The sequence below is a fragment of the Salmo salar genome, chromosome ssa26 (genome assembly GCF_905237065.1).
Source record: "Salmo salar chromosome ssa26, Ssal_v3.1, whole genome shotgun sequence".
Taxonomy (NCBI): domain Eukaryota; kingdom Metazoa; phylum Chordata; class Actinopteri; order Salmoniformes; family Salmonidae; genus Salmo; species Salmo salar.
Genome location: NC_059467.1, coordinates 40,160,510 through 40,177,217, shown reverse-complemented (window position 1 = coordinate 40,177,217; position 16,708 = coordinate 40,160,510). Strand labels below are relative to the sequence as shown.

General features: G+C 42.7%; 1 protein-coding gene and 1 pseudogene across 2 annotated transcripts; one reads left to right on the top strand and one right to left on the bottom strand.

Moving 5' to 3' along the window:
* Nucleotides 1-1,425: 1,425 nt before the first annotated feature.
* LOC123723848 (uncharacterized) lies at nt 1,426-8,937 on the bottom strand. Of its 2 annotated transcripts, none has more exons than XM_045708798.1 (12): nt 8,659-8,937; nt 6,774-6,903; nt 6,184-6,339; nt 5,939-6,076; nt 5,501-5,652; nt 3,089-3,192; nt 2,701-2,893; nt 2,409-2,546; nt 2,175-2,317; nt 1,850-1,985; nt 1,606-1,756; nt 1,426-1,507 (listed from the first exon to the last, which is right to left on the bottom strand). In XM_045708798.1, exons 1-10 carry the CDS (start codon nt 8,680-8,682, stop codon nt 1,949-1,951), a joined length of 1,215 nt encoding a protein of 404 aa, XP_045564754.1. In that variant the 5' UTR covers nt 8,683-8,937; the 3' UTR covers nt 1,426-1,507; nt 1,606-1,756; nt 1,850-1,948. The 2 variants fall into 2 exon arrangements, with proteins under 2 accessions (XP_045564754.1, XP_045564755.1); XM_045708799.1 differs by lacking the exon at nt 8,659-8,937 and adding an exon at nt 8,166-8,614.
* A 1,892-nt stretch (nt 8,938-10,829) lies between these two features.
* Nucleotides 10,830-15,330, top strand: LOC106587656 (ornithine decarboxylase antizyme 2-like; annotated as a pseudogene).
* Nucleotides 15,331-16,708: the final 1,378 nt, after the last annotated feature.

Below are 16,708 nucleotides of genomic sequence, written 5' to 3'. Positions count from 1 at the left end.
TGGATGTGTCACTGCAACCTTAAAGGTCCTCAATGATGTCACTATTGCCCTTGATTCTAAGCAATATTGAGCTGCTATTTTTATTGACTTGGCCAAAGCTTTTGATACGGTAGACCATTCCATTCTTGTGGGCCGGCTAAGGAGTATTGGTGTCTCTGAGGGGTCTTTGGCGTGGTTTGGTAACTACCTCTCTCAAAGAGTGCAGTGTAAAGTCAGAAAATCTGCTGTCTCAGCTACTGCTTGTCACCACCAAGGAGTACCCCAAGGCGCAATCCTAGGCCCCACGCTCTTCTCAATTTACATCAACAACATAGCTCAGGCAGTAGGAAGCTCTCTCATCCATTTATATGCAGATGATACAGTCTTATACTCAGCTGGCCCCTCCATGGTTTTGTGTTAAATGCTCTACAACAAAGCTTTCTTATTGTCCAACAAGCTTTCTCTACCCTTAACCTTGTTCTGAACACCTCCAAAACAAAGGTCATGTGGTTTGGTAAGAAGAATGCCCTCTTCCCACAGGTGTTATTACTACCTCTGAGGTTTTAGAGCTTAAGGTAGTCACCTCATACAAGTACTTGGGAGTATGGCTAGACGGTGCACTGTCCTTCTCTCAGCACATATCAAAGCTGCAGGCTAAAAGTTAAATCTAGACTTGGTTTCCTCTATCGTAATCCTCTCTTTCACCCCAGCTGCCAAACTAACCCTGATTCAGATGACCATCCTACCCATGCTAGATTACGGAGACATCATTTATAGATTGGTAGGTAAGGGTGCTCTCGAGCGGCTAGATGTTGTTTTACCATTCGGCCATCAGATTTGCCACCAATGCTCCTTATAGGACACATCACTGCACTCTATACTCCTCTGTAAACTGGTCATCTCTGTATACCCGTCGTAAGACCCACTGGTTGATGCTTATTTATAAAACCCTCTTAGGCCTCACTCCCCCTATCTGAGATATCTACTGCAGCCCTCATCCTCCACATACAACAGCCGTTCTGCCAGTCACATTCTGTTAAAGGTCCCCAAAGCACACACATCCCTGGGTCGCTCCTCTTTTCAGTTTGCTGCAACTAGCGACTGGAACAGGCAGCAACAAATACTCAAACTGGACAGTTTTATCTCAATCTCTTCATTCAAAGACTCAATCGTGGACACTCTTACTGACAGTTGTGGCTGCTTTGTGTGATGTATTGTTGTCTCTACCTTCTTGACCTTTGTGCTGTTGACCGTGCCCGATAATGTTCGGTATCCATGTTGTGTTGCTACCATGCTGTGTTGTCATGTGTTGCTGCCTTGCGACTGTAAATAAAAATGTGTTCTTAATTGACTTGCTTAGTTAAACAAAGGATAAATAAAATAAAGCCTACTTTCTTCCAAGAAAATCAGACGTGGTCCAGATACTCCAACATCCTTCAACTGTAATGCTGGAGTCACTGTCAGATTAACATATTCTTTCACTTTTTCCTTCATCTTGGCAAATGTGTCATCGAGAATAATCTGAAAGCTTTAATTTTTATTCGACACTTAGCATTATTATCAACACATATATTTATATAGAACTTATTGTGTGATAAAAGCAATGTAAAGAGGAATCATACATACTTTTGGCCAGTCACAAGTCCAGATGAAGCCCACTTAGGGAATGTTTTGATGAATGGAGGCAGACTGAGCAAAATCCTTTCAACATCAGAGGCTCTAGACATTGAAGTCTCTGTTAGGATCTCCACAGAGCAGTTTGGGATTCTCTCTCCATCTTAACAATGGGAAAACAGTAAATCATGCAATTAAAGATCATGCTACGTAAAACTATTAAAAAATGCTTAAGATTGCTTATGTTTAGTTTTACCTTTGATTTTCTGCAGAACATACTCTCTTTCAAAGACATCTGGTAACCCAGGTACTCGAACTGGGTCGCAGAAACGTTCTCCAGGTTGAGAGTACAAGACTATGGGTACATAGACCTCATGTTGTGAACTTTCTTTCTAGGGTAGATAGAAAGGTCAAAAGTAATTATCACACATATATATGTGTGATATATGTACACAGTGTTATGCCTGTAAAGTCTAGGTGCAGTATCTCAATTCACCATTTAAGTTATTTCATAACGTGTTTCAGTAGGCTACAGTAGAAACAGCTTTAATCAACAGCATCTCAAAAGACAATGGGCACACCTTTGCTTCAGATAACAGGTGGGCCCAGCACACTGTGCATTCTCAAAAACCTCAGAGTCTTCAATGATTTTGTCACCTCTTCTTTTGTGGAGGCTTGGCAACAGCTCTCTGAAAAGATTGTACAATCCTTCAACGATAGGAACCTAAAACAAATGTATACATTTTATTAATACATTTGTGGACATATTAAATGATATTATATTTGTATGCTTTTGTGACAAAATATTATATCACCTTCTGGGTCCTTGTTCCAACCTCATTTCTGCACAACAGCCGATGCAAACTTTGGGCCAAAGGATTGCACCCACTGAGCTTTCGAATGTATGCAGTCACTTTGTTTAATCCATCTCCAGAACGTTTTTCTCTATCGCTCTGTAAAGATTAGGGGGAAAGCATCGAATGTGTTATAGCAGGGGACGAAGTCCACATCAAAACCAATGAGAGAAGCAAAGGAACCCTGTTGCACGCTTGGCCTGAGCATGGTCAAACATGACAAGACAGTGTAATACATTTTGGAATATCTCACAATGGCATAAAGTGAAGAAAAGAAAGCACTGAGTCCTTTCTGGGATTGTTCCACTGAGGGTACGACATCATTGAAGTAGAATTCCATAGCGTCTGGCCGCTCATCAGGGAAGGAGGACAAAGAAAAGCCCACAGTTGACTCCTCATTGATTCCACAATCTAGTAAAGTCTGTCCAACTCCACCGCGTTCACGTCTGCAGAAACATCAATAATGACTTAATAATGATGGCTTATCATGGCTAGTGATGCTTTGTGAAAGAAAACGTATTGATACCATCAGTAGTCAAAATATTAGATGTGCTGGGGTTTTTAAATGTATGTGTTTTTTATGCTATTAAATGTATTACAAATTCCTTAATGATTAAATGAATTAATGAACATAACATTACTTGTAATGGAGGACATGTGCTGGGATTCCACTTTCACCAGAGAGCTTCTGTCTCAGATCTCGTAATGTGTCACTTGCCAAGTCCACCTTGACCTCAAAGTCTCCCTGTTGATGAAAAGTTTTCATACACTGCTCAAAAAAAATAAAGGGAACACTAAAATAACACATCCTAGATCTGAATGAATGAAATAATCTTATTAAATACTTTTTTCTTTACATAGTTGAATGTGCTGACAACAAAATCACAAAAAAATAATCAATGGAAATCCAATTTATCAACCCATGGAGGTCTGGATTTGGAGTCACACTCAAAATTGAAGTGGAAATCCACACTACAGGCGGATCCAACTTTGATGTAATGTCCTTAAAACAAGTCAAAATGAGGCTCAGTAGTGTGTGTGGCCTCCACGTGCCTGTATGACCTCCCCTACAACGCCTGGGCATGCTCCTGATGAGGTGGCGGATGGTCTCCTGAGGAATCTCCTCCCAGACCTGGACTAAAGCATCCGCCAACTCCTGGACAGTCTGTGGTGCAACGTGGCGTTGGTGGATGGAGCGAGACATGATGTCCCAGATGTGCTCAATTGGATTCAGGTCTGGGGAACAGGCGGGCCAGTCCATAGCATCAATGCCTTCCTCTTGCAGGAACTGCTGACACACTCCAGCCACATGAAGTCTAGCATTGTCTTGCATTAGGAGGAACCCAGGGCCAACCGCACCAGCATATGGTCTCACAAGGGGTCTGAGGATCTCATCTCGGTACCTAATGGCAGTCAGGCTACCTCTGGCGAGCACATGGAGGGCTGTGCGGCCCCCAAAGAAATGCCACCCCACACCATGACTGACCCACCGCCAAACCGGTCATGCTGGAGGATGTTGCAGGCAGCAGAACGTTCTCCATGGCGTCTCCAGACTCTGTCACGTCTGTCACATGTGCTCAGTGTGAACCTGCTTTCATCTGTGAAGAGCACAGGGCGCCAGTGGCGAATTTGCCAATCTTGGTGTTCTCTGGCAAATGCCAAACGTCCTGCACGGTGTTGGGCTGTAAGCACAACCAACACCTGTGGACGTCTGGCCCTCATACCACCCTCATGGAGTCTGTTTCTGACCGTTTGAGCAGACACATGCACATTTGTGGCCTGCTGGAGGTCATTTTGCAGGGGTCTGGCAGTGCTCCTCCTGCTCCTCCTTGCACAAAGGCAGAGGTAGCGGTCCTGCTGCTGGGTTGTTGCCCTCCTCACGGCCTCCTCCAGGTCTGATGTACTGGCCTGTCTCCTGGTAGCACCTCCATGCTCTGGACACTACGCTGACAGACACAGCAAACCTTCTTGCCACAGCTCGCATTGATGTGCCATCCTGGATGAGCTGCACTACCTGAGCCACTTGTGTGGGTTGTAGACTCCGTCTCATGCTACCACTAGAGTGAAAGCACCGCCAGCATTCAAAAGTGACCAAAACATCAGCCAGAAAGCATAGGAACTGAGAAATGGTCTGTGGTCACCACCTGCAGAACCACTCCTTTATTGGGGGTGTCTTGCTAATTGCCTATAATTTCCACCTGTTGTCTATTCCATTTGCACAACAGCATGTGAAATTTATTGTCAATCAGTGTTGCTTCCTAAGTGGACAGTTTGATTTCACAGAAGTGTGATTGACTTGGAGTTACATTGTATTGTTTAAGTGTTCCCTTTATTTTTTTGAGCAGTGTATAAAAGTATTAAAGGTAGACTCAGTGGGATGACGTAGATGCACAAAGTAAACAGCATAGTGGGTCAATTAAAGAGTGCAAGGCAAGACTTCTCAGCTGTTTTGGTCCCATAACTAACGCTTTGTAGCAGATACTGTGCGTGACAAAGAAAATGATCTCCACTACCTGTACCCCCGCACATTGACTCGGTACCGGTACCCCCTGTATATAGCCTCCTTATTGTTATGTCATTTTCTTGTGTTACTTTTTGATTTCATCGTATTTATTATTTAGTAAATATTTCTTGAACTGCATTGTTGGTTAATTAAGGAACTGTAAGTAAGCATTTCACGGTAAGGTCTACACCTGTTTTATTCGGCACATGTGACAAATAAAATTTGATTTGAGCAAAGTCTTGCATCGCGCTCATTGCAATATTTGCAGTGCTGCTCTTGGCAACATCATTTCGCTAAGTCTACCTTTAAATAAAGGACAGCAATGATTTACGAAGAAATCCAGGGATCACACCCTTTCATACACACAGGTTTGGGAAAATGTAGGCTACAGTAATAGCTGATTTGTGCTTTATCCGGAATTCAGTGTGTACGGTAACAAACACAGAATGTGGCATTGGAAAAAACTTCCCCCACTTCACCAGTCAACGTGTAACCATCTGTGTATGGAACGCAGATCCAATAGAGTACACCAATGTAAAGATGAATTCACCTTGAGCATGATGTGGCATCGAACATTATCCTCTCCTGTCATGTCAGTCATCTCTTGCAGTGGCACTAGCAGGGCTTGTCTCAAGTTCTCCTTGGGTGTAAACATGGCATAGAGCTCACTTCCATTTTCAATGTGCCTGTCTTTCAAAGACCCTAATGGGTGAAATAGAAGATGCATGCCAACACAAGGGATGGTCCATGTCATTACACAAGCTTCTTTTCACTCAGATTATACTGAAGTAGAGAATAATTACCAACCCTTTCAAATGGACGTATACAATGATTTGTATCATAATATACTGTAAAGTGTTGTACCATGCAAATATGTCTTAGAGGCTACATGCATTTGATTGTATAGCTGTGATACAGTTATGGGGCCAAAAATGATGGGAACTGAGTGAAATAAGAAAACTATGCAAACTGTATCTGGTTAACTGACATGTGTTAAAGAAAGGATCATCAGTTAGAGGCATTCCCTCAACTGTGTAGAGGCACACAGCTTTAGAGTTCTCAATGCCCTCTTGGTGACAGATCCTTAGCATCAGATCTTCAACGGTGTTTGTAGCAGGATCCATGTCTGCATTCAAAATTGTACAAAAGGGAGTAAGGATAGTTAGTGATGTGATGCTTTTGATTTCTCCCCTCTTTCCTATAAGGACTACATAAAGATGGTGTATGTCTCACCTGTGATCTCTTTCAGCTCAGGACAGTGGGGGTATGTGTACCACAGTCGGAAAGACTCCATTGGTTTTTGTACAGGCATCGCTTGCTGTGGCGCTCTGAGTCTTTGGATGAAATCTTTCATTTTTTCAAAACGATTCTTCTCTACTTGACTGAAACCTGTTAGCAAATTAGGGGCATTGGACAAGTTGAATGCATGTCTATGGTGAGTGAGACAACCAATTATTATTTTATTTTTTTAAATAGTGAATTTACATATGACCAATCAGAACAGTTTACATATGACCAATCAGAACAGTTTACATATGACCAATCAGAACAGTTTACATATGACCAATCAGAACAGTTTACATATGACCAATCAGAACAGTTTACATATGACCAAGCAGAACAGTTTACATATGACCAATCAGAACAGTTTACATATGACCAATCAGAACAGTTTACATATGACCAATCAGAACAGTTTACATATGAACAAGCAGAACAGTTTACATATGAACAATCAGAACAGTTTACAGAGGAATAATGCAGTTGTTGGCATGATGGGATACTTTAAATCACCCGAGTCAGTAACCGGTCTGTGACCTTACCCATTTTGTCTAAATCTTCACCATTTACGCCATCGGTGAAATCTCTCTCATCTTGGACACCCAAAGAGAGGAATTTGTGGTAGTAGGTGTCCAGTCTGTGCTGCCGGAGAAGGTTGTATATTGTATCCATCTGAAAAAAAACAATCAGGTCAGACATCAAATATTTTGAGAACTAGTTTTGGCACAAGACTTTTCCTCTCAGCCAAATAATGCTCTGCACCAAGAAGAAGAAATAACGTTCCTAGTTTGTAATTCACTTGAGAAAAACAAAGAAAGAATGGGGATTGTATAATGTCAATGTCTCTTTATTCTGTAGAGAACTGGCGTTTCTTCACAAACTAAAATGTTTATTTATTAGTGTTAATTTAAATGTATGATTATGCCTCCAACCTGCACTGCACACCTTAATCACTGGATATTTACTTAGTAATGGCTGTGACAATAGCTTTGACTGTTTGTTGGCCCGTTTAAGTCCTCCGCCTCATGTTCTGGAGTAGCCAAACTGAGTTTTATTAAGACATTACACATATAGCTCTGGAGCAGCTCACACACCTGGGGTGTATTCACTAGGAACCAAACAAGCAAATGGAACGAAACGGGGAGGGACCTACCTGAATTTGTCCAATAGAAACTCTTATTTTTCGTTGCAAAACGTTTTGGACCAATGATTACACAACTGATTAAACATATTGCATTCTAAACTGAAGCCCATGATAAGCAGTTTTAGGAGTCAAGTGTGTTGGTAGAGTGTGGCAATAAAGTGTGTCAATCAGACCCCTGGGGATGGTTGTTCAAAAGTTATCTGATTGGATTACCCCTATCGGATAGGATTAGAATAGTTTTTTTTACAAAACTGAAAAATTGGATTCTGATCCTCCGGATAGGGATAAGGAATTGGTCATCCAATCTGACCTTTAAATCAGGGATTGTAGGTCATTTTTCAAAACTCAAAGGTAGTGATTAGGATAGTTTTATTCCCAAAAATCTGGATTATCTCGATTCCACTAGGAGGGTAGATTTAGAAAGGTGAAAGGCACTACAACCAAGAAATATCAATGTAACTCAGGGGAGGTTTATCAAAAACGTTCTTCCATCTGAAAACCAAAGGTTCATTATGTTAATGCCCTGAACAAGGCACTGTTCCCCAGTAGGCCATCATTGTAAATAAGAATGTGGCTTGCCTAGTTAAAAAAAAAGGTCAAAAAATAAATAAAATTGACCACAGTATAGGTAAGCCAATGTGGTCAGTTGTTATATTGAGAAGTGTCAAATAAATACATCCATTTACTTATAAGTGAAATGCAGGCTCTACTTTTGTGAATCAAGGTACCTTATTCATGTGGTTTAACTCATGTCTGTTTCTCTATGACAATGAAGAAGTAGTAACACAACCTGTCCAGTAGATGGCGAGGTGTAGGCCTGTTCAAAGCACTGAACACCTGGATTCTGTGACCTTGATATTGTAGTATCCGGATCAGAATGATCCTATCCAATTATTTTCTGGAAAATCGGCTCAAAAACAGACAGATCGATTTGGTCCTGGATAGCAAAAATGAGGATTACAGAATCCGGATCCTTCTGATCCCCCAAAATGTTTTGAAAAACCGTCCCAAGGACTGGAGTTTGCCCATCCCTGGTCTGGAAAATGCCAGGCTATGCCTAAACCAAGCCTTCCGTTGGTCTGGTGTGCATTAGTATTACCGGTCTATATGACATGTCATTATTTTTCATGTTGACATTATGAATCAGTTATATTAAATGTTACAGTGAGTTTAGCTGGCTAAATATGACAACTGAGCGCGCGCTAAAGTGAGCTAGCTAACATCGTCAGGCCCTTCCAAGTAATAATGGACAACTTTTCCAGGAACTGTGCAATAATACTCACGTTTACACATTGAAGGCCTGCCATTGGGTGACAGGAGCTATAGAGCTATGCCTACTCAGTCGGTTAAATTTACACTACGGAGACTTTTGATAGCTGGGTTCAGCAGCTGCTCGTCTTCAACAGTGTCGATGTTTTTGGGGAACTTTTTTGTAACTACGTTTTGATTTCCGCATTTCTATACTTTTTTTGTAACTACCTTTTGATTTCCGCATTTCTAGACTTTTTTTGTAACTACGTTTTGATTTCCGCATTTTACACTTGTTTTAATGTTAGGTGTTGTAGCACCATCTGCTGGAGATGTGTCGGATTGCTCACCAGGGAATAGGCGAGTCCGACAGCAGTCCAGTTCCATCTGCGCTGCCCTGCAACAGAAAAATAGGACCGTCTTTAGGACTACTAGGCGCTTATTCTGCCGAACGTCTATTGAATAGCCATTGTTTTGGTTGTAAGGAAATTCCTTTTTCATTATTTTTTATTTTCTCATAATGTCTGCCACTGAAGAGAGGTAAGAATTCTGATATTATTGATGGTATAATTTGCGGAGCAGATTGATTACATGATTTGGACAACATTTAGCAAATATATTAATTCATATTGCAAACGTAATGTATGGTGAAATATGCTGCTGTCTAAAAACAGGAATATCTTACTTTCTACAGAGCAACAACACTTTTGCAGCTATTCTGTTGGTGTAATTCCTACAATAATTAATGCTGTTTTTTTTTAAGGGTGAGATTGTGCACTTCTTCAACAGATTGTTCTATTACAGATCGCTAGCTACTTAAAGTGATTGTTATTTGAAGTTTAAAAAATCTATATATCCTGTGACCTGTGTATCTGATAATGACTCGTGTAGGTCACCAGGTATAATATCCAATTTGTGAAACGTACATGCATTCAAAACAGGGATAAGGCCAACATCTGAAGACAGTCTGAAACCCGTGTTGCCCAGTGTTCCTCAAAACAGTGCATCATGCATGCCTCAGGAATCACTTTTATTGACTACTGGCTCAACAGCTTCATTTGAATGATTAATGAACCACTATCCAATGACAAAATATCAATAGCAAATCCATCTCCATTTTACATCACTGTAACATAGTTTTGTTCTTTGCATAGAGCAGTTTCTTTGCATAATTTTTTCCCCTTCAGTCTCCTTTTTTAAACGTTACAAACATTTCGCTACACCCGCAATAACATCTGTTAAACATGTGTATGTGGCCAATACAATTTGATTTGATTCACAGCACATAGTAGGGCTATGAGAATCTCTGCCACAGCGCAATTCCAGCCACCGGATCTGTCCCTGTTACACAACCGCTCCTTTATGCAGACTCCTCCCCCCTAGAGAATTAGATAAGCCACTCAGAAATAGTACCCTTGCTTGAATGGATAGTAGACTCTCCTCCCACAGTGCAGCACACTAAGATGCTGTTAATAATATGTGGGTGGTCAGTTAGATAGCTAGATGGACCTGAGCCCTACTTTTCTAGAAAGTTCTATAGGTGTCTTGTTATGATGTGTTTTCAGTATACAGCACAGGAGGTTGGTGGCACCTTAATTGGGAAGGACAGGCTCGTGGTAATGGCTGGAGCGGAGTCAGTGGAATGGTATCAAATACATTTGTTTGATGCCATTCCATTTGCTCCGTTCCAGACATTATTATGAGCCTTCCTCCCCATCAGCAGCCTCCACTGGTATATAGGTCAGGTTAGAGGTTACATGTCCACTAGCACACACTAGGTCATGGTTTCCTAGCCAGGCTCTTAATTCCTGACCTAATTCCCTCTCTGCCAGTGAGCTGTAAATAATGAGTTTTTTAAAGGTTGGTTTAGTACAATAATAGAAACATGTTATAGTTTTGAGTGTGCATGCCAAATGTGGGGTGTTTTGAGTGAACAAACTCTGCTGACATTCTTCATTACATTTTGAATTGGAAGTACAATAGGCTACGTAGCTTTAATCCCAGCCTGCATATACAGTACAATAGCACTCTGAGGTGAAAGGCTTTTTTTGGTCAGGCTAGTGTCTCTACTGTTTTTATTTGAACTGGTACCCTATGCTAACTGACCATCCTATCCAAAGCCACTTATATTACAATAACTTTAGCATGACTTACCCAACCTCACCTTGTTGCTCTGTGTACCGCCAGTCCCATGTTGGTGTCGTATATGGGCTGCTCCAAACGCCAGGCTCCAGGGCCTCTGTGGTGCTCCTGATGCCCCTCACCCACCGCTGAAGATCCCAGGTGGGCGAGGGACTGGCAGGGATCCCCCTCTCCATGTGCTCCTTCACAAAGTGAGTCCCTATAGGGCCCCATCCCAATAGCCAAACAATATATTCTTCCTCCATTGAAGTTATCAATCAAAGATCTGAGAGAATTGGGTTGGTTAAAGCAATGGGGTTAGATACTGAATTTCACTAATCCAAACACATAGGTCATAAGGGAAGAAATTAGGAAGGATGTCTGTTTTAATAACCATGAGGATTTTCCAAAGATGAATGTTAAAAATTTGCACATTTTGTCAAAAGATACATTGCATCTTACTGTTTAGCTTTATAGCCATAAGCCCACAGGCCCTTCACTTGATCTATGCTCCATCTACCATTTGAGAGACTGCAGTCGGTTTACATGGTCTGTTTAGCTACTTGTTAACATGTTCAGGGATGTGGGTCACTGTGTCAGACACCAAAACCCACTCTCATTAACCCAGAAAGCTAGTGAACCACAAAATGACACGAGCCCAAAGACACTCAGCATTCCTACACACACCCAAAAGCATGCTCTTAAAGTTAGGTTAATCCTTGCTACTTTTAGTAGTGAACAAGTGACCCTTGTACACAAGGACAAGTTTCATCCTAGACTGCCTGGAATGACTCAAAATAGGACAACAAGCAGAGAATGGCTTGAATATCGCTATGTGTAATTTACAGGTTAATATCGCTATGTGTACAGGCTAATATCGCTATGTGTACATGTTAATGTCGCTATGTGTACATGTTAATGTCACTATGTGTACAGGTGAATGTCGCTATGTGTATAGGTTAATGTCAGTCACTGTGTCAATCAAACAGCAATGGTGAAGAGAGTAATTCTGCTGGAGGTCCATTGGTTAGAAAATATTACGCTCATAGGCAATAATCGTAACAACAAGAATCCTTATTTGAGATAGATGCTAGATCAGGCTAAAGTGTAACCTACCTAGTTCCTAGATAGAAAGCTGACAAAGACATATGTTATGGGTTGAAACCTTGTCCATCTAATAACTGTGGAAGTTCTGTATCGAACAGTGTGCCAACACGTTTTGCATCCCTCTCTCAGGATGGAAGGCTGACAGTGACCCAGGTGACCTCTGTGCGTGGATCTCTCCCCATCCTGCACTTTCACTACCAGCTGAGCGAGCAACGCAATGCATGCTGGGAGACTATGTTCACCCCAGACAGCCTCTTCCTGGAGATCCCAGAGGGGTCACTCCCTGAGGGCAGCAAAGAGGGGTGAGGAGGAACTGCCATCTATCCTCGCTGGCTTTATAGTCATGCATACATACACCTGTTATAACCATGCATTATGCCATCAGTAAGGCTGGAATTAAGTCTAAAAAAATACATTTTAAAGATTTTAAATGAAAAAACATGCACTTTCAAACAACAACAAACAAACAACAAATTCTTATTTACAATGACGGCCTTTCAAGAGACAAAAGGCCTCCTGCGGGGACGGGGGCTGGGATTAGAAATAAAAATGTAGGACAAAACACGCATCACGACAAGAGACACCACTACATAAAGAGACCTAAGACAACAACACAACATGACAACACAGCATGGCAGCAACACATGACAACACAGCATGGTAGCAACACAACATGAAAACACAGCACGGTAGCAACACAACATGGTAGTAGCACAACACGGTGGCAGCACAAACATGGTACAAACATTGCACAAACAGCACATAGGGCAAAAAGGTAGAGACAACAATACAGCACCTGAAGCAGCCACAAGTGTCAGTAAGAGTGTCCATGATTGAGTCTTCAAATGTAGTGATGGAGATAAAACGATCCAGTTTGAGTGTTTTTTGCAGCTCGTTCCAAATGGTACAAAACATCTAGCCGCTCGAGAGCAACCTTACCTGCCGATCTATAAATTACGTCTCCGTAATCTAGCATGGGTAGGATGGTCATCTGAATCAGGGTTAGTTTGGCAGCTGGGGTGAGGAGCGATTGCAATAGAGGAAACCAAGTCTAGATTTAACCTTATCCTGCAGCTTGGATATGTGCTGTACTGGGTGGAGCCCCAGAGGACTACTTTGGGAGAATCCTGTATATTACAGTGTACATGAGTATGGAAGGGAACACAAAGGAGCAACACTTACATTTGAGATACACACCTATCTTCTTTCCCCTCTTCTCTCTTATCAGACTCACCAGTCTCCTCATGTTCTCGGAAGAAAAGTTAGGAGTCAGCCATGTGTTTCTGTGGTTCTCCAAAAGCAGAGTGGATCAAGGTATGTCGAAGTCTAGACACATTTTCTTTCATGTGTACTGTATACATCTGGCCCTTCTTTGGACACTGTTAACAAACCTCCAAACGAGCTTCAATGCCATACAACACTCCGTCTGTGGCCTCCAACTGCTCTTAAATACTAGTAAAACTAAATGCATGCTCTTCAACCGTTCGCTGCCGCACCAGCCCGCCCGACTAGCATCACTACTCTGGACGGTTCTGACTTAGAATATGTGGACAACTACAAATACCTAGGTGTCTGGCTAGACTGTAAACTCTCCTTCCAGACTCATATTAAACATCTCCAATCCAAAATTAAATCTAGAATTGGCTTCCTATTTCGCAACAAAGCCTCCTTCACTCACGCCGCCAAACATACCCATGTAAATCTGTCATTTGTCATTTACAAAATAGCCTCCAACACTCTACTCAGCAAACTGGATGCAGTCTATCACAGTGCCATCCGTTTTGTCACCAAAGCCCCATATACCACCCACCACTGCGACCTGTATGCTCTCGTCGGCTGGCCCTCGCTACATATTCATCGCCAGACCCACTGGCTCCAAGTCATCTATAAGTCTATGCTAGGTAAAGCTCTTCCTTATCTCAGCTCACTGGTCACGATAACAACACCCACCCGTAGCACGCGCTACAACAGGTATATCTCACTGGTCATCCCCAAAGCCAACACCTCCTTTGGCTGCCTTTCCTTCCAGTTCTCTGCTGCCAGTGACTAGAACGAAGTTGGAGACTTATATTTACCTCACTAACTTTAAACATCAGCTATCTGAGCAGCTAACCGATCACTGCAGCTGTACATAGTCCATCTGTAAATAGCCCATCCAATCTACCTACCTCATCCCCATATTGTTTTTATTTACTTTTCTGCTCTTTTGCACACCAGTATTACTACTTGCACATCATCAGCTGCACATATATCACTCCAGTGTTAATTTGCTAAATTGTAATTACTTCGCTACTATGGCCTATTTATTGCCTTAAGTCCTCACGCCATTTGCACACACTGTATATAGACTTTCTTTTTTTCTATTGTGTTATTGACTGTACGCCTGTTTATTCCATGTGTTGTTTGTGTCGCACTGCTTTGCTTTATCTTGGCCAGGTCGCAGTTGTAAATGAGAACTTGTTCTCAACTAGCCCACCTGGTTAAATAAAGGTGAAATAAAAAATACAAATGTTTTATGTGCTTTATATTAGACACATTCAATTAGTTGAATGATTTATTGATAAAAATGAATGTCACGTTAGTGACCTCTAACCTTACTGGTGTTAAAAAAAACATCAGGAATAATGCAAAGTGCACACTAACATTGAAAAAGGGGAAACTGAATTTAGAGACTGTCTGAACAGTCGCGTTAACAATCCTATGTTTTCTACGTCTTTCCAGCACTCCTTACCAGGACTTTCCACTACATAGGGTTTGAGATTGTGAAACCAGGCCACCCTCTGATACCACCCCGAGCAGACCTTGCGTTTTTGGGCTACTCCATGAGTCCAACATGCCCGGAGTCAGAGGAAGATTGATGTTTGGGTTGATCAGGAGGGGATCACTCATCTGTTGCTCTGACCCAATAGTCTCTTTTCCATGCCTACCTGACCTTTGTTTTTTTCCTGTGGTGGTGATAGGAAACAAGGAAAGGAAGCTATTTAAGCATATTGGGACAAGACCTCTCTGTTCCTTTCTGCACTTCTCATATGTACTGCTGTAGTCATGACAGAGAGAAAGCCATTCATTCTGAAGACCTCTTTGGTGATAGAACCTTCAAGGAGATAACCGAAAAGATTGATCCTATTAGGCGGCTGCGTTCTTGACATCTTGCATGTTGTCGCCTGTATGGCTCAATTGGTAGAGCAGGGTTGTGGGTTCAATTCCCCCAGGGGAACAGTATGAAAAAATATGCACTCACTACTGTAAGTCTCTCTGGATAAAAGCATCTGCTAAATGACTAAACTGTAAATGTTGCCACAGCTTCTAGTACAAGTGGGACACTCAGTCCTAAAAATATTAACTTAAACTCCACAGTGCAGCTAAAGGTGAGGGACTGTAACAATATAAAACTAGTGTACTGGAAGAGGGGGCTAAGGGCAATATGGCACATAATATTGGAATCTAGATGTCTGGATAATTAAATTATGGGTACGCTTTCAGGACTATTTTTTTGACTGAATCGCTGCAACAAATGTACACTGCTCAAAAAAATAAAGGGAACACTTAAACAACACAATGTAACTCCAAGTCAATCACACTTCTGTGAAATCAAACTGTCCACTTAGGAAGCAACACTGATTGACAAATTTCACATGCTGTTGTGCAAATGGAATAGACAATAGGTGGAAATTATAGGCAATTAGCAAGACACCCCCAATAAAGGAGTGGTTCTGCAGGTGGGGACCACAGACCACTTCTCAGTTCCTATGCTTCCTGGCTGATGTTTTGGTCACTTTTGAATGCTGGCGGTGCTTTCACTCTAGTGGTAGCATGAGACGGAGTCTACAACCCACACAAATGGCTCAGGCAGTGCAGCTCATCTAGGATGGCACATCAATCCGAGCTGTGGCAAGAAGGTTTGCTGTGTCTGTCAGCGTAGTGGCCAGAGCATGGAGGCGCTACCATGAGACAGGCCAGTACATCAGGAGACGTGGAGGAGGCCGTAGGAGGGCAACAACCCAGCAGCAGGACCGCTTCCTCCGCCTTTGTGCAAGGAGGAGCAGGAGAAGCACTGCCAGAGCCCTGCAAAATGACCTCCGCAGGCCACAAATGTGCATGTGTCTGCTCAAACGGTCAGAAACAGACTCCATGAGGGTGGTATGAGGGCCCGACGTCCACCGGTGGGGGTTGTGCTTACAGCCCAACACCGTGCAGGGCATTTGGCATTTGCCAGAGAACACCAAGATTGGCAAATTCGCCACTGGCGCCCTGTGCTCTTCACAGATGAAAGCAGGTTCACACTGAGCACGTGACAGACGTGACAGAGTCTGGAGATGCCGTGGAGAACGTTCTGCTGCCTGCAACATCCTCCAGCATGACCGGTTTGGCGGTGGGTCAGTCATGGTGTGGGGTGGCATTTCTTTGGGGGGGCCGCACAGCCCTCCATGTGCTCGCCAGAGGTAGCGAGATGAGATCCTCAGACCCCTTGTGAGACCATATGCTGGTGCAGTTGGCCCTGGGTTCCTCCTAATGCAAGACAATGCTAGACCTCATGTGGCTGGAGTGTGTCAGCAGTTCCTGCAAGAGGAAGGCATTGATGCTATGGACTGGCCCGCCCGTTCCCCAGACCTGAGTCTCGCTCCATCCACCAAAGCCACGTTGCACCACAGACTGTCCAGGAGTTGGCGGATGGTTTAGTCCAGGTCTGGGAGGAGATCCCTCCAGGAGACCATCCGCCACCTCATCAGAAGCATGCCCAGGCGTTGTAGGGAGGTCATACAGGCACGTGGAGGCCACACACACTACTGAGCCTCATTTTGACTTGTTTTAAGGACATTACATCAAAGTTGGATCAGCCTGTAGTGTGGTTTTCCA

What these genes read in the sequence shown, in the direction of transcription:
- LOC123723848 (XM_045708798.1), bottom strand. Translation starts at nt 8,682, where the DNA reads ATGGCAGGCCTTCAATGTGTAAAC. An exon ending in TGAGCTGAAAGAGATCACAG is followed by an intron (nt 6,077 to 6,183) that starts GTGAGACATACA and finishes TTTTGAATGCAG; the next exon opens with ACATGGATCCTGCTACAAAC. An exon ending in TTTCTTCACTTTATGCCATT is followed by an intron (nt 2,547 to 2,700) that starts GTGAGATATTCC and finishes TAATCTTTACAG; the next exon opens with AGCGATAGAGAAAAACGTTC.